The sequence below is a fragment of the Bos indicus x Bos taurus genome, chromosome 4 (genome assembly GCF_003369695.1).
Source record: "Bos indicus x Bos taurus breed Angus x Brahman F1 hybrid chromosome 4, Bos_hybrid_MaternalHap_v2.0, whole genome shotgun sequence".
Classification (NCBI taxonomy): Eukaryota; Metazoa; Chordata; class Mammalia; order Artiodactyla; family Bovidae; genus Bos; species Bos indicus x Bos taurus.
This window is the reverse complement of record NC_040079.1, coordinates 20,974,836-20,999,161: the sequence shown is the minus strand read 5'-3', so window position 1 is coordinate 20,999,161 and position 24,326 is coordinate 20,974,836. Positions and strand designations below refer to the sequence as shown.

Below are 24,326 nucleotides of genomic sequence, written 5' to 3'. Positions count from 1 at the left end.
GAGCTCCATTCTGCTCTTATTTTGAAAGGAGATGTTCCAGCTGCTCTAGCATGGGCCTAAACACCCTGGTGAGGACGCTAAGAAGACACGGTTTTGTGTCCAGGGACCCCCAGTCATCCTACAAAGCTGATTTCTGAAAAGGCAAGGACAGAGGCATAGGTGCTTCCCCGAGGTGAGCGGGGTCTGGGATCTTGGACTAGTCCATCTTGAGGGTCCCTTCTGAGTAAGATTCTAGGTTGTGTTTATCTTGGTTTAAAACATGAGGAGTTTTGAAAGCGTCTTGGCCAGTCTCCTTTCTGGAATCACTGTGTGTTATCACCCAGACACTCACCTGGCTATTTAGGTCTGCTGGCTGGTTGGCTCAGGTGTGGGTAAAGCGCCCGGTTTGGGGAAGAGCAATGTTGTTTACATTCTTTATTTCTGAAAGTCACAAGCCACCGGCAAGAAATGAAAGTGAAATCAGGGGACAGTGTCATCAGTCAGCAGAAATGTGCCAAAGTTCAGAGAGCTGTTTACTTAGGCACGACGTGCCTCCCAGCCAGTCATAAGCCTGGGGCTGCATTGATCTGCCGGCCCCTCTCCACCGGCCTGGATTCTGGAGGCTGGACACTAGGAAGCCAGCGAGAGAGAAGAATCTACCGAACCTGATTTCCTGCTCCTCCTCGTGAAGAGCGCTTTGTGCATTCTGCATCTTCTTTTCGGTAAGTACCTGCCTTGTGTGCCCAACAGCTCGCCCAGATGCGTGCTGCTCTGAAGACAAGTGGGCTTTCCTCTCAGACCCTGCATTCTAGCCACGGACCCAAGAAAACAACCGGTAGTCAGGGTCTGGGGACCACCGCCCCACCCCCACAGATGACCCACCTCCATGAGCTCAGCTCTCCCCACCTCCTTCCCCCTACTCCCTTCAGCATCAGCCTGTGGGCCTGTGGCCTCTAAAGCGGTGCAGGTAATGCCAGTATGACCGGTTAGAAATACAGAGGACAGCGATGGGCAGTGGGATTTTGCACTGAGTCTATACAAATCGTCTATGGCGCATGAAGTGGAAATAGGCGGCCAAACAAAGGCAGATCACAGACTTGCAGTAGCTAAACAGGAATACCATGAGTCCTCCTGAAAATACACACTATAGACTAAGACTGTCAGAAAAACCTGTGCTCTCGACTCAGAAAGAAGACAGTAGGGTCTAAGAGATTTTTAGACCTGGTGTTATTAGACTACATTGCTTTTCACAACTCGATGGAAATTCATAGTGGGATTTTAGTTCTGTTGGTGCAGATGTTTCCCCTAAAATTTCCAGTTAGCTTCTTCACCTGTAAAATCAAACGCTCCTTGGGAAAAAGTAAACACATATGTATTTGGGATTGTCTTTCCTTCCTCCCTCGTGACAACTGAAGTGCATTTTTCAGTATCTTCTTCCTAAACCTTATCTCTCCCAAACTCCTGAATCCGTGCCTATAACAGTCTCCTTTAGATTTTGCATATTCCCCTTTCTCAACACTCTTTCCGGCCAACCCACCTGCTTTATCTAATCGCTAACACTGTTTTCTAAATTTCACTTTTACATAAATAGAATGCATGACTCTGGAAATATTTTTAATGTGAAAAGAAAAGAACTCTTGCCCATAGTGCCCAAAGATACCAGAACTAACATCAACATTTTAGAACATTTCTTTAGTATCTTTCTTGCAGTCACACTGTATAGTGTGATTTTAGACCTGGTTTTTCTAAAGGCTACATAGAGTTTTATTATCTTGATATGTCATAATTTGATTCTAATGTTGCTTCTCATTTTTGGCTAAAGTAATACTATGATAAACATTCCTGTATATAAATCACTGATGGCATTTCTGATTGCTGCCTAATAAGGGGAATTAATTGCCCAAAGGGGTATGATGATTTTTAGTGTTTTTAGTGCTTTTTGCTCTACTGCCTCCCAGAAAGTTTAAGAATTTTCACATCCACCATTATTCTATGAAGATGTCAGTTTTATTGCACTCTTGGTATCAAATGTTTTTATCTGCAGTTTTGATAGGGAAACTCAAAGACTATTTGGCATATCTTTGATTATATTACTTGAGGTGTAGACTTTTTTTCATGTTTGTTAATGTGACAGAGTGATTTACAATAAGAAATAGATGTTCCGTCTCCGTCCCCATTTCTGGCACAGAGCTCCTAAAATCCTTGGCATTTTTTAAGTGGTAATAGAGGTAAAGGTGGTTTTGTTTTTCTTTTTTAATTCACTACAAACCCTTTTCAACCACCTCTGTGCTTATGTTAATGACTCAACTTTTGGAAAGTCCCTAAGGAGAGGGGCTGGTTGCCAGGGAAAACAACCACATATTTAAAGGGTTAGAACCTTCAGCCCCAACCTCCAGGGAGGTGAGAGTGGGTGGAGATAAGAGTATGTCACCAATGGGCCAATGATTCCATTGATCACACCTGAGTAATGAAACCTCCATAAAATATCCCTAAAGGACAGGATTCAAGGGCTTCTGGGCTGGTGGACACGTGGAGGCGCCGGGAGGGTGAAAGGCCTAGACAGGCCATGGCAGCTCCGCGACCCCACCCCCCATCCTCTGCCCCATGCGTCTTCTGGGTGGCTGCTCCTGGACTGTGTCCTTTTAAGTTGAACCAGTACTCTAATAAAGTAGACTGCTGGCCCGAGTTCTGTGAGCCGCTCTAGCAAATTAATCAGACCCAAGGAGGGGGCTATGGGCACCTCCAAGCTGCCGCTGGTTGGTCAGCAGCACAGGTGATGACACAGGCCTGTGACCGGGGGCTCTGTGCCCTCAGCCTGTGGGAGGTGCCTCCTCCAGGTAGACAGAGTCAGAATGGAACTACAGGACATCCAGGTGTCGCAGAGAATTCCTGGTGGGGGGAAAATCCTTGCACGTTTGGTGGAGGCTACAAATAAGGAAAAAAGAGGTTTTTACAGTTAACTACTTTGCATTCCTTCTCAGGTGAAATATCTCTTCATGTGCCTCATCCATTTTCATGGGGATTAAATGTTTTTTAACTTTTTGGCATAAAGATTTTTTTATATTAGGTATAGTAACCATTCCATATTGGTTGCAAATATTTTTCCATGCTCACTGACTTTTAATTTTGTGTTTCTATTGTATAGAAATGTATATTTTCCTGGTTAAATCCGTACCATTTTTCCTTTGTAGTTTCAATTTGCTCTTAAGCTCAGAGCATTCTTTTTTCGTTCATAAATCAAATATCTACTTTTTTCTAGATCTTTTTTGTCTGCTTGTTCCTTACATCTCACTGCTGGGTCCATGTGAAATTTATTTTGGTATGTGGAGGGAGATGAGTCCCTAAAATGGTTTTAACTAATTGCTTCAGCATTAGTTAAAGGAAAGCCCTTCCCTCCACTGAATTATAATGCCACTCTTATGTCTTCTTAGGCGTGGCTTTTCTGATAGTCTGCTCTCTGAGCCGTCCGTCCAGTCCCTGTCCATCCTCTTCTGTTGATCTCACTTCCCCCTCAGTTACTTCTACCTGGGAGCTGGGCACTGCAGTGACCTCAGTGATCAGTCTACTTTTGGTCTCTTCCAGTGAATTGCATCTTCAAGTAACGTAATGTATAACAAGTATCTTTGGAGGTTTAATCCTCAAAAGCAGGTTCTATAGTAGGTTCTATAGAAACTGAGACACTTTATTCTGCACCCCTGGACTCACACCTTAGTTTTCTCAGCCCTGTCAAAAGGACAAACCTGAAACAATTTAGTGGCTACTTGACTCATTCCTTCACTCACGGGAAAACAAGCCACAGATCAAGGGAGCATAGCACCTCACGAGCAGGGGAGCACCCTTCCTAGGGAACTGGGACAAAAGCAAGTCCCACAGAGCACTGGAAGAGGTCATATGACTTGTAAGGACACCCTGACCTCATAGCCAGCAGGCCCTGCTTCCTAGGGAAGGTGAACTGGCTAAGGCTGCTGGAGCGCTGTGAGTGGTGTATGTTAGGTTTCCTTGACAGGTATTTCTCGAGCAGGCTGACTTGGGTTTAGATTTGTGACCTGGGCTGGGCCACTGGAGCCACCTCATTTTATGAGCCTCAATACACAAATGAACTTTATCAGCCAAAACCTGTGGGCTTTGGGAGGAGATCCCCAGATCTTCTGTGAGGACACAGACCTACTGCCCACTCGGCAGCAGGAGGGAGGTGGAGGTCTCACAGCAGAGATCTTGGCAGAGCAGAGAACACACAGGAGCCGCAACGTCAGCCCCTTCCCGAGCATCCCACCCACTGGCAAGCACCAGGCCTCAGTTAGCACCCCTCCAGGAGTGACCAGGGGAAGATCCGCCTTCGGAGGGATGGAGGAGGAGGCCTCAGCGCGTGTGCAGCTCAGTTTGTCTGTGACTGGCTGAGTTATCTTGCTAGAGTTATGAAGCCATTTTATGTGCGTTACAGGCTCCAGATGAGAGGTGCACCCTCCTGTGTGGGGATGGAGGGCAAGTCCTAGAAGACTTGGTTCCCTCCGGCCAACTTGCAAAATACCTTTGGCAAAACTGAAGGACTAAGGCTTAGTGACGGTCTATCAGTCTTCACCTCCTCCTCCTCCTCCTTCCTTCCGACTGCTGGGGCAAACTGCGATCACCAGCTTTAGAGCAGGGCTCCTGGGCAGGACTGCCAGAGACGAGGCCCGGCACTGCCCCCACCCCAACTCAGGAGCTCTCCACACCCCCAGCCCTGCTGCCTGGGACACGTGCCTCAGGTTCGGGGAGCAGGGGCTTGAGGTGAGGACGTAAGCCACACCTCTCACCCTGGCCTCTGAGGCCCCAGGGACCCGGTGCGCTTGCCCACCCCTGTCCCCTTGGTCAGCAGGCTGCCACCCTGCCCCCAGTCTGCTCCTCTCCCAGCGCGGTACATCTAACCACTGCCCCCTCCTTCTGGAAGACTCTGCCTGGCTCTTTCAAAGCCCTCAGGTCACGGATCAAACGCGCGCCTGGCACACAGGCCCTCCCCTGGAGGCTCATCATTTCCTGCTGCCAGGCTCTCTGTTTCACGCCATCCTGTTTATCTGCTTTCCCAAATCGCTTCAAAACTTAGAATTAGCTTTGTGAAAACAAGTGCTCGGTGTTTGGTGCCCCAGCTGCCCTGCGTGTTGCTGACTGTCCAGAGCCTGTGACTCGGGACCATCCTGCTTGTGTGACCTCGGGGGTCACAGGATGAAACCCTGGCCTGGTCAGTGCGAGGGGGACAGTGACTCCGGGCAAGTGCAGGAGGCAGAGAGGGCAGGAGCAGCACAATCCAGAGGGGCTACTGAAGGGACCTCCCCGGGCCCAGTGGTTGAGACTCCGACTTCCAACGCAGGCGGCGTGGATTTGATCCCTGGTCAGGAAACTAAGGGTTTTAAAGAAGAGGGACAGCCAAAGGCAGTCACTGGTTTCTAGTACTGTTATCTGTCTTCAAACTCTCGTTTAGGTCCTGTGAATCTTTTTTTAAGATTTTCTTTTCCTGATGTGACCATTTTTAGTCTTTATTGAATTTGTAACAATATTGCATCTGTTTTATGTTTTGGTCCCTGTGGGATCTTAGCGCCCCAACCAGGGATCGAACCTGCACCCCTTGCATTGGAAGGCAAAGTCTTAACCACTGGACCGCCAGGGAAGTTCCTGGGTCCTGTGAATCTTAGCCTCCTGTAAACTGCACTGTGCAGTCCTCCCAATAAAAACCAAACAAGAATGGGTCCCAAGGTGCAGGCACTTCCTCATTTTTAAGGATTGTTCCCCCAAACTAAAATTTTTTTTTTGACCTTTGTTCCCAGCTGGATAGTCTGCTTGCCAGCAGGGCTAATGAGCAACAAAACGACTGGACCAACAGCGAGTTAATATTAATGGAGCTGCTGAGACAGTCTATCCCGGTGGCTCGCTGGAGGCGGAGGGGCAGCGGGCGCTGCACTCTGCAGTCTCATGGTGTAGTCATGTTTCTGCTGGCCGAGCTGCTTTATTTACATGGAAAAATTAAATAAATCCAGACGTCATGGTGTTCCATAAAAAGCCACCGTTGGCCCGGCTGTCCACGCAGCCTCTGAAACCCGGGTGCTGCTGCCGTCTTAAAACACTCGGGCAACACTTCTGTGGCCTCATTTTCAGAAATAAAAACCTGGGCTCACATTTCTGCTGGAGGAAATATGACATGTTTCCCTTCCTTCTTCCCTTTTTGTTTGCTTCTGTCAGAAGCCACACCCAAACCATGAACACACTGGTCCCCAGTCGTGCACAGCCAGACACGCTCCCGTCAGGGCCGGGGCCTCCTCTGGCAAGCCGGACCTCTCCTCCGCCAGGCTCTGTTTCTCTGACTTTCTTCTGCTCGCGTTTTCTCCCCTGGGCTTCGCTGCCTCTCCGTTCCGCTGCAGCCCCACCCTCCGCCTCTCCTGGCTCTTCTCTCATCTCCCCTTCCTCCCCTGAACCACCACCTTGTGGGCAGTAGTCCACTTGTTCGGATCAAATTAGCTCCCTTCAGTCTCACAACAACCCCCAGGAACAGGCCAGTGGGTGCTCTGAGGGCAGGGATATCGGCGCGGCCAAGCCTGTGAAACGCTCAAGGTCATGTGCTGTGAGTGACGGGACAGGGCCTGAACCCGGCTGGTCTGGCACTAAGGTCCATGCGCTTGATCGCCACGTCCCTAACCGCATCCCAGAGCCATCGGTGCCAGACACCAGTGAGGCCAGGCCCTCCAGGGACACTCTGTTTGTGAACACCAGTCCCAGTGTCTCCCCCAGAACTCACTTCTCTGAGCCTCAACTTCCTCTCCACGATGATAATAATTTAAGTAATACTTACTAGGTAATATTCCCCAGGCTGCACGTAAATCACTTCATTTAATTTCCACAACATCTACAAAACACGTTCTATTATACCCGTTTTCCAGATGAGAAACCTAGGCAGAGAGACGTTCACGTAGCTAGTCAATGGCAGAGCGGGGATCTGAACCCTGGACACACAGCTTCAACGTCGATGCTCAGCCGCACTGCTCCACAGCTTCCCCACTGTGCCAGATGAAAATGCTGGGGTATCTGCCCATTATAGTTGTAAGCGTGAGACGGGAGGACGCGTGCGGGGGCCCGGCCTGGGGAGGCGGAGCTCAGGCTCTTACACTGATTTCACAGTCCTGCCCTACAGGCTGCACCAGCCTCGCCTGGGGAATTTACTGAGCCTCACGAAGCCTCCATTTTCCCCTCTGGAACATGGACGTGATAACAGTAAATGTGTTCCCACAGTGAACTTAACACTGGACTGACACACGCAAAAAGACTGTGAAGTTTAGTATTTAATCATTAAGTCCTCGGTCGAGCTAGATTCCTTCTCAGACACACCTTCCAGTGATCACAAAGACTTCTCGAAGCAAGTTCTGCCCTCTATGGTCCCCTACAGCTTTCTTAAGTCATTAATGAGAAGAAAAAGCCCGGGAGATGAATTTGTAGCCCATAACAATCTGAAGACCCACTTGTTTTTCTTTTGAGCGTCTGTTCCACAAAACTGGCAAGCTCTATAGCGTCTGATGGCAGCAAATGATAACACCCAGGTCTTACAAGGCAGTTCTCAGGGCCGTGGCAGCGGCCGGTCCGCAGCCTCAGCCGTCAGTCACACGGCAGTCCATCCTTGCAGGTGGCCTCACTGTCCAGCCCTGAAACTAAGGCTTACACACGTCTGAGAAAGAGGGGATGAGCTTGAGGAAACTGAAGTTTAGGAAATGGGAAGAAGAAAAAAAATAAACAGAGAAGGACCTGAAGGAAGAGAGCCAGGACAGAGAAGTAGGTCAAAAAAATCAGAGGGAGGCATTTATGAAGCTCTGTGGGCCATGGCTGGACGTGCACGCTGCATTCAGAGGCTGTTTGGTGGATATTCACAGACCTGCCAGGGAGTGCTGGGGGTGTAACAGTTAAAGACAGATTTTGATAGAGACAGACGGCCATAGACTTTTGTCTAATTCGCATAACATAAAATTCCTTACCCTCATGAGGTTTACATTCTATTGAGGGCTGTAGGCGGAAGACAAAGTATTTAGGATGTTAAGATGGTGGGAAATGCTACCGAGGGAGAGCAGCGTGCCGTGGAGAAGCCGTCACAGGTTCAAGATGCCAGCCAGGGACAGCGTCACTGAGAAAAGGATCTCTGAGCAGCGACCTCAAGGGAGGCAGCAGACACGTGCTAACAGAAGAACACTCCAGGCGGGGGCATGCCAGCACAGAGGCCTGAGCCTGTCTGAAGGTTTCGGGGGATGCTCAAGGAAGCCAACGTGGCAGGAGCTGAGGGAGGGGCTGGAGAGCAGGAATAAGGGGAGAAGGCGTCCAGGGGCGACAGGGGCACTAACAGCCCTGGGAGCCCTGTTCCTGAGGAAGCAGGAGGAAGGCCACATTACTGCAGACGTCGTCCCAGGAAAGTGGACACCCGCAGCCTCCAGGGTCTCTCCGGGTAACAGGCTCCAGGACACCGGTTGGGCACAGCACACTGTGTTCCTCCCCGGCCCAGGAATTCAGGCGTTCCAGTCTCGTCCCCACCCTCTGGGATTGAAGGGCACCCTTGTAGACACTTGCCGGCCTCTCCCATGGGCACCTAGAAGGGCTTATTAAACACTTCATGGATGAAGGAGAATTTCCCCTGGCGGCCTGACGTGAGGGACAGTGCAGGAGCCCCCAGCACGCGTCACCTGGGACAGACAGACAGGTGGTGAACTCTGGCAAATGGCGAGAAACTCAATAAGGCCCAACTGTACATATAAAGTCTTGCTACTGAATGTCAGTAGACCTTCAGGCAGGAAGAATGAATTGAAAAAAACAGAATGACGAGTGACTACAGGGGTGTGAGGGTATTTTTGCTAAGTCAGTGTAGACAGGGAGTTGTGTGGGCATCTCTCATGTTGGGACAGATGGAAATGGAATATGTGAAACCTGATTAGAGCAGTGACAAATTGTTCTTAGTGTTTTTGTTTTAGTCACTGCCAGGCTACTCGGTCCATGGAGTTTTCCAGGCAAGAATACCGAAGTGGGTTGCTGTTTCCTCCTCCAGGGGATCTTCCCAACCCAAGGATCAAATCCCCGTCTCCTGCATTGGCAGGAGGGTTCTTTACCACTGAGCCACCATTGAAGACCTGGTGACAAATCAGAAGTTATAAATAAGTGCATGATCAGTATTTGTATACAAGGCACATAATGATTACGCTGGCAGATATCCCAGCATATAAGAAAGTGTCTGGGAACTGGAGATTGTAGCTGCAGACCTGCTCTGTAACAGAAGGTCGATGGGCAGTTTGGAAAGTCCATTCTGACTCTGCAACTAGAGAGAGCATGCGCTGGGCCTCCGGCCATCTGAAGTGAACAAACCAGTGTCGGTGGCGAGAGCTGGCCTTCCTGCTCGGTCAGCCCTTCTCAAGTGTTCCTTACAGTCAGGGGAGAGGCCAGGGATGGACCCATGCTAGGCAAAGCTCCCCGGGCACCGCTCTCTGCCAGGCGTCCTGCACTCAGGACGTGGGCTGCCAGAGGGACTGGCAGGGTGGCAACCTGCCGGGGCTCTAATCCTGCAGACACAACTTCAGGAAGGTTTCACTCTTAACACGAAAGTGGCAAGAACGTAATTTAGAAGACCAGGACCCTATGTCTGTGCCCCTTCCTACCATCAACCTATTGATGTGAAAGCTTCAGAGGTGCTTAAACTAAAACAAAACAACAAAAAAAGAAGTGCCTCAGATGAACAGTCTGAGAGTATTTTCCTCTGGTGACAAACGTGAAGCCACATACTTGTACTGAGTCCAGATCCGTGTCTTGGTTCAGGGGCCCCACTGCCACAAAAGCCTTATGCTTTATGATGGCCGTTACGACAGCAAGACGCTAGCAGCCGTTATTTATAAAGAGCTCGTGTACACTGACAAACAAAAACCAAAACTAAAAATGATGGAAAAAGAAAGGAACTGACAGCATTCCACCCCCCCAGAAAAAAAAAAAAAAAAACCAGAGAGTCAACAAACACTCGAAAAACATTAAACCTTACTCAACAATAGCAATGCTGTGTCATTTTTCATCACCAAAGATGCAAAGATGAGAAAATTTAATAGAGATGATGAGACAAGCACTCTCAAACTTCTGGTGGAGGAACACACTGATTCACAAAGACAGTCACCATGGCATTATTTACAGAGCTGCCAAACAGTGTTGTAAAACAGAATATATAAACTGTACACCAAAACAGTGTCATAGAACAGGATATGTAAACCACGCACGGTAGTACAGCTAACCCAGCCATTAAAAATATTGTTTAGGAAGCACTGCTAGTGACAAAGGGAAATATTCATGCTACAGTGATGTTTACAAAGGATACACACAAATTTACGCAATCCCAACTGTATAAAATATTACAGAAGGAAATGTGTTGCTGGGTGGTTATTTCTACAACCTTGACGTTATCAACAATTTTTAGTCTTGTCTCCATACTTTCACATTTTTCTGATTTTCTACAACCAACATGCATTACTTTATTAAAAACAGGAAAGACTTCACTTAAAAATAGCAACAGTGACTCAGCAGTCTCCCTTCTGCCCGCTGAGGGAAGCACAGGCTTAACATTAAAGGGAATTAAAGAGCTCACTGTGCTGAGAACAAGATTACAAGGATTGTTAAAGGCCAACACCAGCAAAAAATCGGGGTAGGCTCTCAGGAAGGCAGAGAAGGGTGCCCGAGGGTTTTCCCACCAAATAACCACATCCTTTCACTGGGACACGTTTAGAAGAAAGAAGCTAGGCCGAGCCCCCAAGCTCTCTGTCCACAGCCCGAGAAGCACGGGGGGACACCCCAGCACTGAGTGCGGAGCGGACACACAGCACAGCCCCTCACCTCTCGAAGCTCTGCTGTCCTGTTAGATATACGTCAGATCAGTACGCGCGGTACCTAAAGGATGCTATGTGACATTTTCACTCATTCAAAAAAAAAGTTCCTACTGCGTATCAGGCACCATTCGGGGGATAAAATAGACAGACTGTTCCCCAGAAAGATTACAGCGGGGGGGGACACACATCCTGGCCTTCAGCTACATCAGAGCGTGGGCTGAAATAGTCGGAGAAAGGTGGTGAAAAACCAGCAGGACCCAGAGAGGCAGAGAACAGGGAGCTGGTGATGGCCAGGGAGGCCTGGCGTGCTGCAGTCCAGGGGGCCGCAGTCAGACACGACTGAGCGACTGGACCGGACTGGAATGAGGAGGGGCGGCAGCTGAGGGGGTGGCGGTCGGGAAGCGGGACGGCGGGCAGGGGCCAAGCGAGGGACAGAAGACCCCAGGGAGCAGGGCCTGCCTGGAGAACCCAAGTTCAAGTTCTCAGTCGCCCCAGACAGTGTAGCTGGGACTGAACTCTCTCTGCCTGCACGGCTGAGAAGAAGGAAACCAGGACTGCCACCCACACGTCTGCTCACCGGCTCTCAGCTCCAGCTTTATTTTGTTTCGTTCTCTATTGAAAAGCTCCAAAAGGTCAGTCGAGAGAGGAGAGGAAGTCGAAAACAAAGGCTCTGGGTGCCTGGGGAGCTGCCCTGTGAGGCGGCTGTACAATCTCCTCTGAGAAGCCCCAGGCATTTTTTGCATTAACCTTGATAATAACCTTTTTTTCAAGCCCAAGTGGAACAGGCTTGAAATAAGACAAGTAAGATGGAGCATTTATACACAGGCAACCCAACTCCCAGCCTACTGGTTCTTGGACCACTGAAGCAAGTGGAATCTTATTCCCACTGCACATGGTATAAATCTGGATTCCAGCCCTGGAAGTCCATCCGACACCCCGAAATTCCTACATCCATCAAAAATTTAGATACAGGCTTTTACAAATATCTGTTAATATGCAAACCTATGCAAACTATGTTCCTGTTGGCAATTTTTCCCATGCCATGGGCTGGACTGGTTAAAACTTCTCACCCTACCACTCTAAAAACATGGACTAAACACATCATTTTAGTATTTGACACATCTTTGTCTCTGCCAAAGAGGTTGCTGATAAATCCTCATTCTCATCAGCCGCCTACTGCAGACTGAACGTCTGTGTCCCTCCACATTTGCTCACTGAAGCCTAACCCCCAGCATTTGGAAGTGGGGCCTTTGGGATGTGATCAGGGATAGAGCAGGGATTCACACTATCTCCTCTTGAATAGGATCAGTGCCCTTGAGAGCTCCCTTGTCCCTTCCACCCCACGAGGACACAACAAAAGGTAGACAGTCTGGGAACCAGGAATCGGGCCCCTACTACACCCTGAATCACCGGCGCCTTGATTTGGGGCTTGCCGGCCTCCAAAACCAAGAAAATAAATCTCTGCAGCTGATGAGCTGCGCCATCCACAGTAACCTGTGGCAGCAGCCTGCGTGGCGGACACTACCCTCCCTACAGCCTGTCCGCACCCTGTCCCCTCTCGTGGCTTTCCTCTGTCTGTCCACGTGCAGGACGAGTGTGGGGTGGTCAGGCAGACCTCCAGCCAGCATGGGGAAAGGGGAGGGGCTGTGCCTCCCAAGGGGGCTTCCAGAAGCTGATCGCCAGGGCAGTCCCCAGGGGCCACTGCTGGCCACCACTCCCTGCACTGCCTACCACGATGGGCAGCCGTGGCTGGGGCTGGGTTTGGTTTTGTCTTGAAGGAAGTAGGCCACAAGTTTCTGTACACTTCCAGAACAGGAGTTTGAGAAGAAACTGGGAGGGAGGCAGGGCGAGCTGGACATTCACTGTGTGACCTCCCCTACAGGAACCCAGGAGGCGCCCTGCGAAGGGCATGAAGATGACTGTCCTGAAGTCAAAGCGGCGGAGCCAGCTGCTGTTCCTCGTCACAATGACCCTCACGATCACGACCATCTGCCTGCTCTTCTTTGCTCTCCTCTGGAAGGCCGGCAACCTTGTGGACCTGCCCAACCTCAGGGTTGGCTTCTACAACTTCTGTCTCTGGCACGAGGGCACCGGCGCCCTGCAGTGCTACCAGTTCCCAGAACTGGAGGCCCTGGGCGTGCCTCGGGTGGGCCTGGCCCTGGCCAGGCTCGGCGTCTACGGGGCCCTGGTCCTCACCCTCTTCGTCCCCCTGCCTCTCCTCCTGGCCTGGTGCAATAACAATGAGGGGGAGTGGCAGCTGGCTGTGGGCTTCCTGGCCACGTCCTCCGTGCTGCTGGCCAGCGGTCTGGGCCTCTTCCTCACCTACACCTGGAAGTGGCTCCAGCTCTCCCTCCTGGGACCTGGGTCTCTAGCTCTGGGTGCCGCCCAGACCTTGCTCATCCTCTTGCTTGTGGCCACAGCTGTGTTCCCTCAGAGGGCAAAGGACAGGAGCTGGGGAGCTACTAGCTCCGTCTAAAGGCTTATGTGATCGCAAGGGTTCGCTTTGAACTGTGCTCAGAGAAGGCTGCCAGAGAACGCACAGGCCGGTGTGTCTTCTCAGCCACTCTGTTTCACAGCCAGCACTGAGCTCCAGCTGAAGCAGACTGGACCCACTGCGGAGGGGGTGGGTGCCCAGCGTCAAGGAGGACAAGACTTTTTAGGATAGGGTGGTCTGTCCTTTGGGACTTCTAAGAACACCCGAGAACCAAGTAGCTCATTGTTGCAAGAATTCCTGCTTTAGTTAACTGAACTGAGCAAGCCATTCTGACTTGATCCTCAGAACAATGGGGAGATAAGGCTTCCTGTCACTGGGGCCAAATTTCCAGGACAAGCTGCCAAATGCCAGATGGGAACCCGGTGACAGTTTATGAAGGAACACCTCGGTGTCCCCGGGAACCCAGCCTAGCAAGCGCCCCATCTCCATTCGAGACAATGCTCCCAAAGGCCAAGGAGTGATCTGAGAGATTCACAGGACAGAAAGGCACAGAGAAGAGCCTGGCGGTTTTGAATGTTCCACTGAAAAGGCTCCTGGACCTGCAGACAGACAGAACAAGGGTCTAACCACTGCGCACGAGCAGTCCGCTCCCAGCATGCGACACGGGCGTTCAGGAGCCCAGGACGCCAGGTCCTTGGTCAGAAGAGGACGATGAACGGCCTGAGCCGGCCCACGTCCATGTAAACACCGCATCCCCTCCCCTCTCACCCTGCGCCGGAAAGGATACGAGCACCACTCATGCACGGGGGCACTTTGTGTATTCTTCAGCATCTGTTACACTGACAATCTGTACAGCACGTGATCGCCTCATCCCATGCCCGTGCAAAGCCACGCTGAATAGAGGCAGAAACACGGACTCCAGTGTGAGGTCTTGTCCTTTGTGTCTCTTTGGGGCTCCTATCCCATTCTTACTTTCTAACTGCCCAGGGACCAAGGCCAAGGCCTAGAAAGGTGCAGAAGGTGGCAGGCCAGGGGAGGAGGGCTGTCGGTTGGTCGGGAGACCTCCCAATCTGTAAACGGAACCACAGGCAGGCTCTCAGGCGGGAGCCCAGCCCTGGGGGAAGGTGTCTAGTTCAGGGTTGGACCAACAAGGGCTCACTGACCGACTGACACGTGACAGAAGTGATTTTAAAAATAGGCTTCTTCCTTAAGGTGGCCAAACCTAGGAACTGCAGTGTACTTAGCAGCCATGCTTGTTTTTCCTGGAAAAGTATTAAGTGGACTCTCCATTTCCAGTAAGTTTGACCCCCATGATCTCATTTCCCTGGAACCAGGTACCTGAATAAGACAATGTCGAGCTCCCAGGCCCCTGAGAAGGGAGAGCAGAGAGCAGGAATTTGGGGGGGAGCTCATTTTGATTCCTCACGTCCCCCGGTGAACCCACCCAGCCCAGGGAGGCTTGACGCTGGGAGCAGAAGCTGTCACAGCACAGCTGTCTGAGGGCAGCGCTCGGGCTAAGAGGGGAAGCCCAGCTTCCTTCAGCCGCTCTAAGCAGCAAGTCCTGGAAGTGTGTCCCTTAGCTGAAAAAGATCTCCCTGACGTATTTTAGCTCATCCTGGTCTTCCTCGAGGCTTCTGCTGCAGGCCGTGTCAGAACCCGCGGGCCCCGGGGCAGGGCCGTCTGCCCCACGGTCCTCTTCCTCACTGTCCTCACTTCGGCTCCAGCGGGGACTTGGGGACGGTGGCGCTGGGCTGGCCGGGGAGCGCTCTGGCTTATCAGCGCCTGCCAGAGGTGGCGGCTCCAACGGCTTTTCCTGTTTTCGGTCCTCCTGAGCAGAAGAAATGGCAGGCAAAACAGATGGGTTTTACTTCCCTAACATGCAAGGACACAGAACGTAGCCAGTAGCATCTGTAAAGCCAGCTCTGGGGAGCCGGGCCCAGCTCCCGAATCACAGATGGCCCCCCTCCCTTCACCAGGCTCTGCCCCTCCTTGCCCCCCTTCTCGGGCGGTGCAGAAATCAGGACCAGCAGGGCGAGCGGCGGGCAGGGGCCCCAGGAACAGCGGCGCAGGGACGACAAGTGGACCCAACGGACACGGAAGGGCAGGCTGACAGAACGGAAGGAGCGCAGGACGCGAACCCTGAGTGTGGGCCTCACTCACTGGGACTAGCAGTAGTATCGACCGGCAGGTTATTGCAAGCGTTAAATGAGACAGGAATATATAAAAGGCCCTGAGCAACTCTCAGGGGCTACACCACTCGAAGGTGGGACAACCGTTAGCTGCTTCTGGAAGCCAGGGCTTCAGGGGCGAGGTGCTAAGGACAACGCTCAGAAGTCACCTCGCCCGAAGGAGACCCTCAGAGAACACGAGTGGTTCACGACTCCTGCCCGCCCCTCCACCCACCACCAGCAGAGAGCCGCCCAGACAGGGAGGGCCACCCTCCCTCACACGGCCACGGCCTCCCAGGTCTCCAGCCCCAAGGGCCCGGCAGGTGCACCCCTCCCCTGGAGCGGGCCCGGCTGCTAACAGGCAGAGTGCCTCTTTTATTAGCACAAACTCCCGCCAGGAGTCTCCAGTCATCAGAAAGGACACAGCTGGGCTTCCCTGGTGGGTCAGTGGTGAGAAGTCCACCTGTCAATGCAGGAGATACGGGTTTAATCCCTGGTCCGGGAAGACCCCACAAGCCTCGGGGCAACTCAGCCCATGTGCCACGACTACAGAAGCCTGTACGATCCAGGGCCCACACGCTACAATCACTGGGCCCAGGAACCACAACTCCTGAGCCCGTGCTCTGCCTGCTACAGAAGCCCATGGGAGCCCATGTGGGGCCCGTGCTCCACAACAAGAGAAACCACCGCAATGAGAAACTCTCTCACCGCAACCAGAGAGCAGCCCCCGATCCCCGAGTAGCAGCGAAGACCCGGCACGGCCAAAATATATACATAAATAAAATTTACAAAAATAAAAGACAGTTGACTGTACCTCAATGAGGATCCCCAGAGCAACATCGACGACTTCGGCTTCATTCATGCAGTACACAGTCCTCATGGCAGGAAATCTGAGAGAAGAGCATGAAGTTAGAGACAGGCACGAATCACCAGCAGGAAAGAATGAGACCCAGAGTCGCATCCTGGGGCCTGTCTGCCAGGGCTGAGAGCAGTAGCTTCCCCAGGGCACTGCTGTGGCTTCTGCATCCTTGGAAATAGTGACTGGCACAGGGGTTCTTGGGGCAACCGTGGGGTTTCCCACCATCCATCAACTCCGCTAAGAAATAGGATGAGATGGCTGGCTCCTGAGACACACACAAGCACGCGCACGCGCTCACGATGCAAGAAGGTCCAACAAGCCAAGACATGTCTGAATGCCACCCCTCACCCCCATGAGTGAATACAATAAAGGAGGGCTTTCCCTGGTGGCTCAGTGGTAAAGAAACCTCTCACAATGCAGGAGACCTGGGTTCAATCCCTGGGTCGGGAAGATCCCCTGGAGGAAGGCATGGTAACCCACTCCAGTATTCTTGCCTGGAGAATCCCCATTGACAGAGGAGCCTGGCTACAGTCCACAGGTTCGCAATGAGCTGGACACGACTGAGCGACTAAGCACAGCACAGCAAAGATCAGAAAGCAAGGCTGGTCAATGAAGAAAACTTAGAAAGAGAGAGGGACAGTAAGCACCTGAGACTACGGCCAGGAGAGGACAGAGGTACCCCCTCCCTGACAGCCTGGAGACCCCCACCAATATCACCATTCAACCAACCTCTCCCCCACGCCCCTAGTCTCTGATTTCCAGCCGGTCCGGCAACCTGCAGCTTGTCTGCCTGTCCCTGAAGATATATCCGCAGGAAGATGGGATCACTAGTCCACCTACCCCCTCATTGGATGGTCACAATTTCTGTGGCAAATGAAGATACTGACAATTTGGACAGTTGCTGTCTGAGAGCTTAGCTGGTGTGTGTTTAACTCAAGAGCTGGAGCCGCCATCTGGGAGCTGATGCATGAGGGCCAGAGGGTGGAGACTCACTGACAGAGGCAGAAGCCAGTGCCAGCCTAGCAGGGCACAGCCACCTGCAGCCTGCACACCCCCTGAGAGCGGATGAGATGCCTGTGGACTGAAACACCCCCCTCACTGTTCCACCAACACTGGATGACTGGGCCCCAGCAACTGTGAGGCCTTCAATCCCTCCCCCGTCCTAATCCCCCAGGACAGAAGCTGCCCCACCTGGCTGCAGCCGCTGGCACCGTGGCTGGTGTCCTCTTGGGGGTCTTCACCTGTGGTGCCCTCTTTTCAGCCACCTGGGCTGTCATCCATGTGGGCAGCACCCTTTTTTTATTCTCAGACTTTAACTCTTCCATCTCTTTAGTCTCCCATGAAGAGGAACCAGGGTCCAAGCTTAGTGACTTCAGGACAGCAAATCCCACTCTCTCATCACACACCAGGAACTGTAGGTCCGTTCGTCGTCAACAATCCAGCTTTAATTCCTACAAAGAACAAAGTCCAGTGAATTCTAATAAATAAGAATATTCTGAGGCATCAGCCACAGTGACTGGTTAGGGCAGGCCAGAGGTGAGCAGGGCCAAGGAGACTCAGATGGATCATTCACAGGGCATGAAGAGGGAGGTGTGGAGTGGGCAGGCGATGGGGGTCATGGAGAAGCAGCCCTCCACTCAGGGCCCAGGGCCCCCACCAGCAGTGGGGCCCCATGCTCCCAGGAGCCTCTGCACTGAGCCCCTCAACACAGGAGGAAGGAAGGTGCCCCTCCTCCTCTCCACCGGAGATGCTCACTGTCCCCAGGGTGCCCAGACAATCCTACCCTTAAAACATCTCTCAGTGCTCTCTTCCTCCCCTCCTCCCATCATAGATTTCTCCTTCCCTCTATCTAGGAGTGGTTATAAGAAACCCCAAGGCCATTTTGATTCACAGTGAGGTTTCACTGGCCAACACCCACTCCCTTAAATCCAAAGATACTTCTGACTGGTCAGATTTCAGCCAGCAGTCCCGGGGGGTGGGGGTGGGGGGGTCAGATATCACTGTGCCTGAATGTGCAGAATCCAGACGCCAGGGCTTTGGGGGTCGGGGGCCGGTTCTCATCTAACCTGGCCTCTCCCCACCCACCCCCCCGGCTGGATTCCGGCCCTGCCCCTCCTCCTGAAACTCAGCCCCGACCTGTGACTCAAAGGGTGCACATCTCTACCCGCCAGTGAGCAGTTAACCCTGAAAACAGCTCAGCGCGCACGTTCTGTGAAAATTCAAGAGGCAGTAATAGTCATTCCCACATCTAATGTTGTTGTTCAGTCGCTCAGTGTGGTCCGACTCTTTGTGACCCCATGGACTACAGCAGCCAGGCTTCCCTGTCCATCACCAACTCCCGGAGTTTGCTCAAACTCATGTCCATTGAGTCGGTGATGCCATCCAACCATCTCATCCTCTGTGTCCCCTTCTCTTCCTGCCCTCAATCTTTGCCACATCTAATGAGCAACGCTAACCACCCCGCACAAACACAGCTGTGGTGCTCAGTGAATATACTGATTTCACCATGAGATGGGTATTCTGAAACCCATTTTACAGACGAAGAACTGACATTTAGCAATTCGCACAAAGTCACAACAAAAAAGTTTGAAAAGGCCGCTCAGGACTCGCACCTGGGCCCTCCAGGCCCTGGCCCTCGGCCCCGCCGGCCAGGGGTGGTGGGGTGGGTGAGGGCCTGGGGCGGCCCCGCGGGCGCAGCGACCCGCCCGGAGCCCCCAGTTCTCGGCCTCCCTGCTCTCGGGGACCCCGCGCCGCTACGGGCGCGATGTGAGCGGGGCCGGCCCGCCAGAGGAGGGCGAGGGGCGACGCGCGACCCACCCGCCCGCGTTCCCGGTACTCCTCCGGCCGGGCTTCCTACCTCGGGGCCCGCGCGCCCTCCCTGGCTTCCGGGGAGGCCCCGGGAGGCGGATCCGGACGGTGGTAGGGAGCGGGGAGCCCCGCGGCCCGGCCCCCGCTCCCCTACGATCCCGCACTTCCGGCTCCCGGCCGCCCGCTGGCGTGGAGGACCCGGCGCGCCCCCTGCCGGCGGGCCGCATGGTCTGCGCCCTCGTCGTTGGAGCAGGACTCGCCCGGTAAGGTGTGCGGGAGCACTCTGGCCTCCGCTGACCCGAGTCCTGACCAAGTCTCTCCTTGACCAAATTCAGAGGGGGATCTGAACCCTGCACAACAAGGCCCTGCCTTTTGGACTTCCGCGTGCATCTCCACATTGTCCATTTTTACCGAGAATACTGCTAATACTGGATTAGCTGGAGTCCGCCCACCCTCCACACCTGATTCTCATCCACCGCCATTCCCCCAGGTCATGTTTGATGACCCGGCCGCTTATGCAGAGTACATCATGAGAAACGCTGGGCTGGAAGAAGCACAAGCTGGAATCAAGATTGCTGGGAGAAATATCAATAACCTCAGATATGGAGATGACACCACCCTTATGGCAGAAAGTGAAGAGGAACTCAAAAGCCTCTTGATGAAAGTGAAAGTGGAGAGTGAAAAAGTTGGCTTAAAGCTCAACATTCAGAAAACGAAGATCATGGCATCTGGTCCCATCACTTCATGGGAAGTAGATGGGGAAACAGTGAAAGCAGTGTCAGACTTTATTTTGGGGGGGCTCCAAAATCACTGTAGATGGTGACTGCAGCCATGAAATTAAAAGACGCTTACTCCTTGGAAGGAGAGTTATGACCAACCTAGATAGCATATTAAAAAGCAGAGGTATTACTTGGCCAACAAAGGTCCGTCTAGTCAAGGCTATGGTTTTTCCAGTGGTCATGTATGGATGTAAGAGTTGGACTATAAAGAAAGCTGAGTGCCGAAGAATTGATGCTTTTGAACTGTGGTGCTGGAGAAGACTCTTGAGAGTCCCTTGAATTGCAAGGAGATCCAACCAATCCATCCTAAAGGAGACCAGTCCTGGGTGTTCATTGGAAGGACTGATGCTGAGGCTGAAACTCCAATACTTTGGCCACCTAATGCGAAGAGTTGACTCATTGGAAAAGACCCTGATGCTGGGAGCGATTGGGGGCAGGAGGAGAAGGGGATGACAGAGGATGAGATGGCTGGATGGCATCACTGACCCGATGCACGTGAGTTTGGGTGAACTCCAGGAGTTGGTGATGGACAGGGAGGCCTGGCGTGCTGCGATTCATGGGGTCGAAAAGAGTCGGACGCGACTGAGCGACTGAACTAACCCAGCAATAATCTTATTAGGTTGGTGTAGCCAGAAGCCCACTTCACCCTGGTGTTTCCTCTTAGTGATTATCCACCCACTGACCCCCCCACCCAGCCACTTCCCTTGTACTGGGAGTTGAGTTCAACCTCTCCCCCACAGCAAAACCCTACCTAGTAGACCCTCTAATAGTTTCCTTACTGTTTGTTAACAAGGGTCGTGAATAATTTTAACAGTATTTTTTTTTAACAGTTACCAAATGTGGCTCCATTTGAGGCTTGCTGGTTCAGCTCAGTAGTTCAGTTGTGTCTGACTCTTTGTGACCCCATGGACTGAAGCACACCAGGCCACCCTGCCCGCACCAACTCCTAGAGTTTACTCAAACTCATGGCCATTGAGTCGGTGATGCCATCCAACCATCTCATCCTCTGTCGTGCCCATCTCCTCCCGCCTTCAATCTTTCCCAGCACCAGGGTCTTTTCAAATCAGTCAGTTCTTCTCATCAGGTGGCCAAAGCATTGGAGTTTCAGCTTCAGTATCAGTCCTTTCAATGAATATTCAGGACTGATTTCCTTTACGATGGACTGGTTGGATCTCCTTGCTGTCCAAGGGACTCTCAAGAGCCTTCTCCAGCACCACAGTTCAAAAGCATCAGTTCGGTGCTCAGCTTTCTTTATAGTCTAACTCTCACATCCATACGTGACTACTAGAAAAACCATAGCTTGGACTTGGACTTTGTTGGCAAAGTCATGTCTCTGCTTTTTAATATGCTGTCTAGGTTTGCCATAGCTTTTCTTCCAAGGAGCGAATGAAAATTTCATGGCTGCAGTCACCATCTGCAGTGATTTTGGAGCCCCCAAAATAAAGTCTATCATTGTTTCCCTATCTATTTGACATGAAGTGATGGGACAAGATGCCATGATCTTACTTTTCTGAATGTTGAGTCTTAAGCCAACTTTTTCAGTCATCTTTCACTTTCATCAAGAGGCTTTTTAGTTCTTCTTCGCTTTCTGCCATAAGGGTGGTGTCATCTGCATATCTGAGGTTATTGATATTTCTCCCGGCAATCTTGATCCCTGCTTGTGCTTCATCCAGCCCGGCATTTCTCATGATATACTCTGCAATTAAGTTAAATAAGCAAGGTGACAATATATAGCCTTGACGTACTCCTTTCCCGATTTGGAACCAGTCTGTTGTTCCATGTTCAGTTCTAACTTGTTTATTGACCTGCATACAGATGGCAGGTAAGGTGGTCTGGTATTCCCATCTCTTTCAGAATTTTCCAGTTTGTTGTGATCTACACAATGGCTTTGGCATAATCAATAAAGCAGATGCTTTTCTGGAACTGTCTTGCTTTTTTGATGGTCCAACGAATGTTGGCAATTTGATCTCTGGTTCCTCTGCCTTTTCTAAATCCAGTTTTAACATCTGGAAGTTCTCGGTTCATGTAGTGTTGAAGCCTGGCTTGGAGAATTTTGAGTATTACTTTGCTAGCATATGAGATAAGTGCAATTGTGTGGTAGTTTGAACATTCTTTGGCATTGCCTTTCTTTGGGATTGGAATGAAAACTGACCTTTTCCAGTCCTGTGGCTTGCTGGTTGGACTTTTTAAAGGGGCAATTCCCAGGCCCCTCCTTCCAACCAGAAATTAAGGAGAGGGGAGAGGGGTAGTTTCATTTTGGAAAGCTCTGATGGGGAAGGGCAGAGGGGGAAGAGGAGAAGTCCCAGAGAAACCAAGTTCAAGGCTCCCTACTGGAGGCATGTACCCCCCAGGTAGGGCGAGTGGTGGCAAGGTGAGTTCCTTCGGTGCAGGAAGAGAAATTAAAAACATTGTTTACATTTTTTATTTAGAAAGTAGGAATTACTAATAATTAATATTCAAATTGGTGACTGAGGTGTTCCCTCTCAGAACAGGGCTGCTCCATAAAGTTGCCCAGGTGTCTTCACTTTACTTTCAACTTGATGCCGAGTGCTGCGGTTCACACGTGGAGTTAGCATCTAGTTTTACATAAAATCATACAGCTTGAAAGAGCTTGAAAAGGCAGGCAAAAAAAGACCCCAAGTGGCAGACATGACTAAAAACACAAACATTTGTGTTTTTGAGGCAAAAGGATGATCAGAACCATCTACCCCACAAATGTGAAATTATCAAGACACCCATTTGAAGTGTGACTTACAACAAATCATGTAATAATAGAATAATTACTTTCCATATACTAGAGGCACAGGATAGGGGAGTGTGATCCAGAGCTTGGAAAATCAGAGCCAGATCTTTCTTCTAACTGTGTGGTGACTTTGGTTTCTCCAAAGCACTTTCACCTCATAACTAGTCCTCAATCCTAGGCAGGTAGGCTGGTCCAGGAAATTTTCAGTCAGTCAAGGATTAAGGAGATAAATGAAGGATTTCAAATCACAAAAACAACCTGCTGGGCACTGGAGTCGTTTAGCTGTGGGTTGAACCTGGGCTCTGCCTCCAGCCTCTTCATGAGGCAGGACCTGCTTTTCCTCTGGTTCCCAAAGTTTCCAACATCACTCACCTCTAGTGACCTCACTGACCTCCGCTCCCACAAGTTGTGAGCCAAGACAAGCCCAAGTCTAATCAGCAGAGACGCATCATTTTGTGAGTAAAGGAATGGGGAACACTTACTACCATGAGAACCTCTTCCTCTACCTTTCTCTCCTTAAAAACCTCTTCCCTTAGCCAGCTGAAAAATGTAGGCGGCCCATCTGCATAAAAACCTTTCTGTGCGAAGGCCCGAGCAGGGACCAGAAACCCAAGTGGAGGGATCTGAATGGGTGGGAGTCAGCTCCTGAAGCCGTCTGAATGCTGAGCTCAGGGGGCCCGAGGTCTTGGAGCAGGAGCAGGCAAGCGCAGGCAGGTCCCGAGGATAACAAGGAAAACGCACCTCACTGTTCTCACACAGCGCAGCCCAGAGCCGGGTCACAGCTGTGCCGGGTGTGCGGGGTCGGGGAACCGGGGCTGGACTGGCTTGGTGGTTTTCATCTGGTTGGCCTTGCTCACGCCGGGGGAGGGACCTCCCTGGGGTTCCCGGGTAGGTGCCAAGCTGGTATCGTGAAGGAGAGGTAATTTAAGTTTCGACATGCTTTATTGGAGGATGAGATGTCACCTTGGGGGGAGGGGTTGGAGGGGCAGGGAGGAACCCCAGGAAGAAGGCACGCTGACAGGCACTCAGGATGGGGTGGGGGTTGGAGAGAGACAGGCCAGGAGGGGCAGGGTGGCCCGCAGCACGCATTGTACTTGCTAATTTCAAAAGGTCCGAGGCTATTGTTTTCGTTTTGTGTTTTTAGGCAGCTTCAAAGTGATGTGGAACCCCCTGCCCCATCCCTCCTGGTGGAGCCTTGGTCACATCAGCTGTGAACAGAGCTCAAAACAAGAGGGAGATGGAGCATAAAGGAAATGAAAGAAGGGATAGCTTTTCAAGTGCTGTTTTTCTACAAACCTTAAAGACATTTTGGCAAGCTGTGGAGACCACATGTATGGAGAAAATGCCCACATGCCCTCAATGGGCATTAAGACAGAAACTTCAAGATGGAGAGAGGAAAAGTTTAAACCATGAATTCTCTCATGCAAATGAAACTCATGACCACTTTTTAAATGTCCCACAGAATCCCTGGGGGAGAGAAATAAGGTTGCTGCTTCAATGCAGAAGATAGGGAAAATTATAGGTGGAAAAGTCTTGGGTTTATTCATTTGAAGGAGGATTACCAGGTGGAAATGGGTAAAAATGTTTAGTAACTACTTATCGCTAAGTCTCTCATGTTTTCTCATAATTGAGCCTCCCTGCTTTCCTCCCAACTGCCAGCAGATCAGAGCCAAAGTCTTAATACCCATCTTTTCACGATTTTC

The 24,326-nt window shown here is 51.4% G+C and overlaps 2 protein-coding genes across 5 annotated transcripts; one reads left to right on the top strand and one right to left on the bottom strand.

Moving 5' to 3' along the window:
• TMEM140 (transmembrane protein 140) lies at window positions 1–14,182 on the top strand. Of its 2 annotated transcripts, XM_027538933.1 has the most exons (3): window positions 1–172; window positions 428–701; window positions 12,715–14,182. In XM_027538933.1, the coding sequence occupies exon 3, from the start codon at window positions 12,742–12,744 to the stop codon at window positions 13,306–13,308; it is 567 nt and encodes a 188-aa protein (XP_027394734.1). In that variant the 5' UTR covers window positions 1–172; window positions 428–701; window positions 12,715–12,741; the 3' UTR covers window positions 13,309–14,182. The 2 variants fall into 2 exon arrangements, with proteins under 2 accessions (XP_027394734.1, XP_027394733.1); XM_027538932.1 differs by having other exon boundaries at window positions 1–701.
• Window positions 14,068–19,304, bottom strand: CYREN (cell cycle regulator of NHEJ). 3 transcript variants are annotated; one of them, XM_027538936.1, is made up of 4 exons: window positions 19,111–19,304; window positions 17,485–17,744; window positions 16,249–16,324; window positions 14,068–15,094 (listed from the first exon to the last, which is right to left on the bottom strand). In XM_027538936.1, exons 2-4 carry the CDS (start codon window positions 17,616–17,618, stop codon window positions 14,843–14,845), a joined length of 462 nt encoding a protein of 153 aa, XP_027394737.1. In that variant the 5' UTR covers window positions 17,619–17,744; window positions 19,111–19,304; the 3' UTR covers window positions 14,068–14,842. The 3 variants fall into 3 exon arrangements, with proteins under 3 accessions (XP_027394737.1, XP_027394735.1, XP_027394738.1); XM_027538934.1 differs by having other exon boundaries at window positions 19,151–19,304; XM_027538937.1 differs by lacking the exon at window positions 19,111–19,304 and adding an exon at window positions 18,906–19,001.
• Window positions 19,305–24,326: the final 5,022 nt, after the last annotated feature.

Bases quoted from the DNA above. Each gene is read 5' to 3' on its own strand.
- TMEM140 (XM_027538933.1), top strand. From the start codon at position 12,742: ATGAAGATGACTGTCCTGAAGTCAAAGCGGCGGAGCCAGCTGCTGTTC.
- CYREN (XM_027538936.1), bottom strand. From the start codon at position 17,618: ATGGAAGAGTTAAAGTCTGAGAATAAAAAAAGGGTGCTGCCCACATGG. The intron at 16,325-17,484 runs GTGGGGCAGCTT...CTCTTCTCTCAG, and splicing joins GTGCCAGCGGCTGCAGCCAG to ATTTCCTGCCATGAGGACTG. The intron at 15,095-16,248 runs GTACAGTCAACT...TCTTCTGCTCAG, and splicing joins CTCTGGGGATCCTCATTGAG to GAGGACCGAAAACAGGAAAA.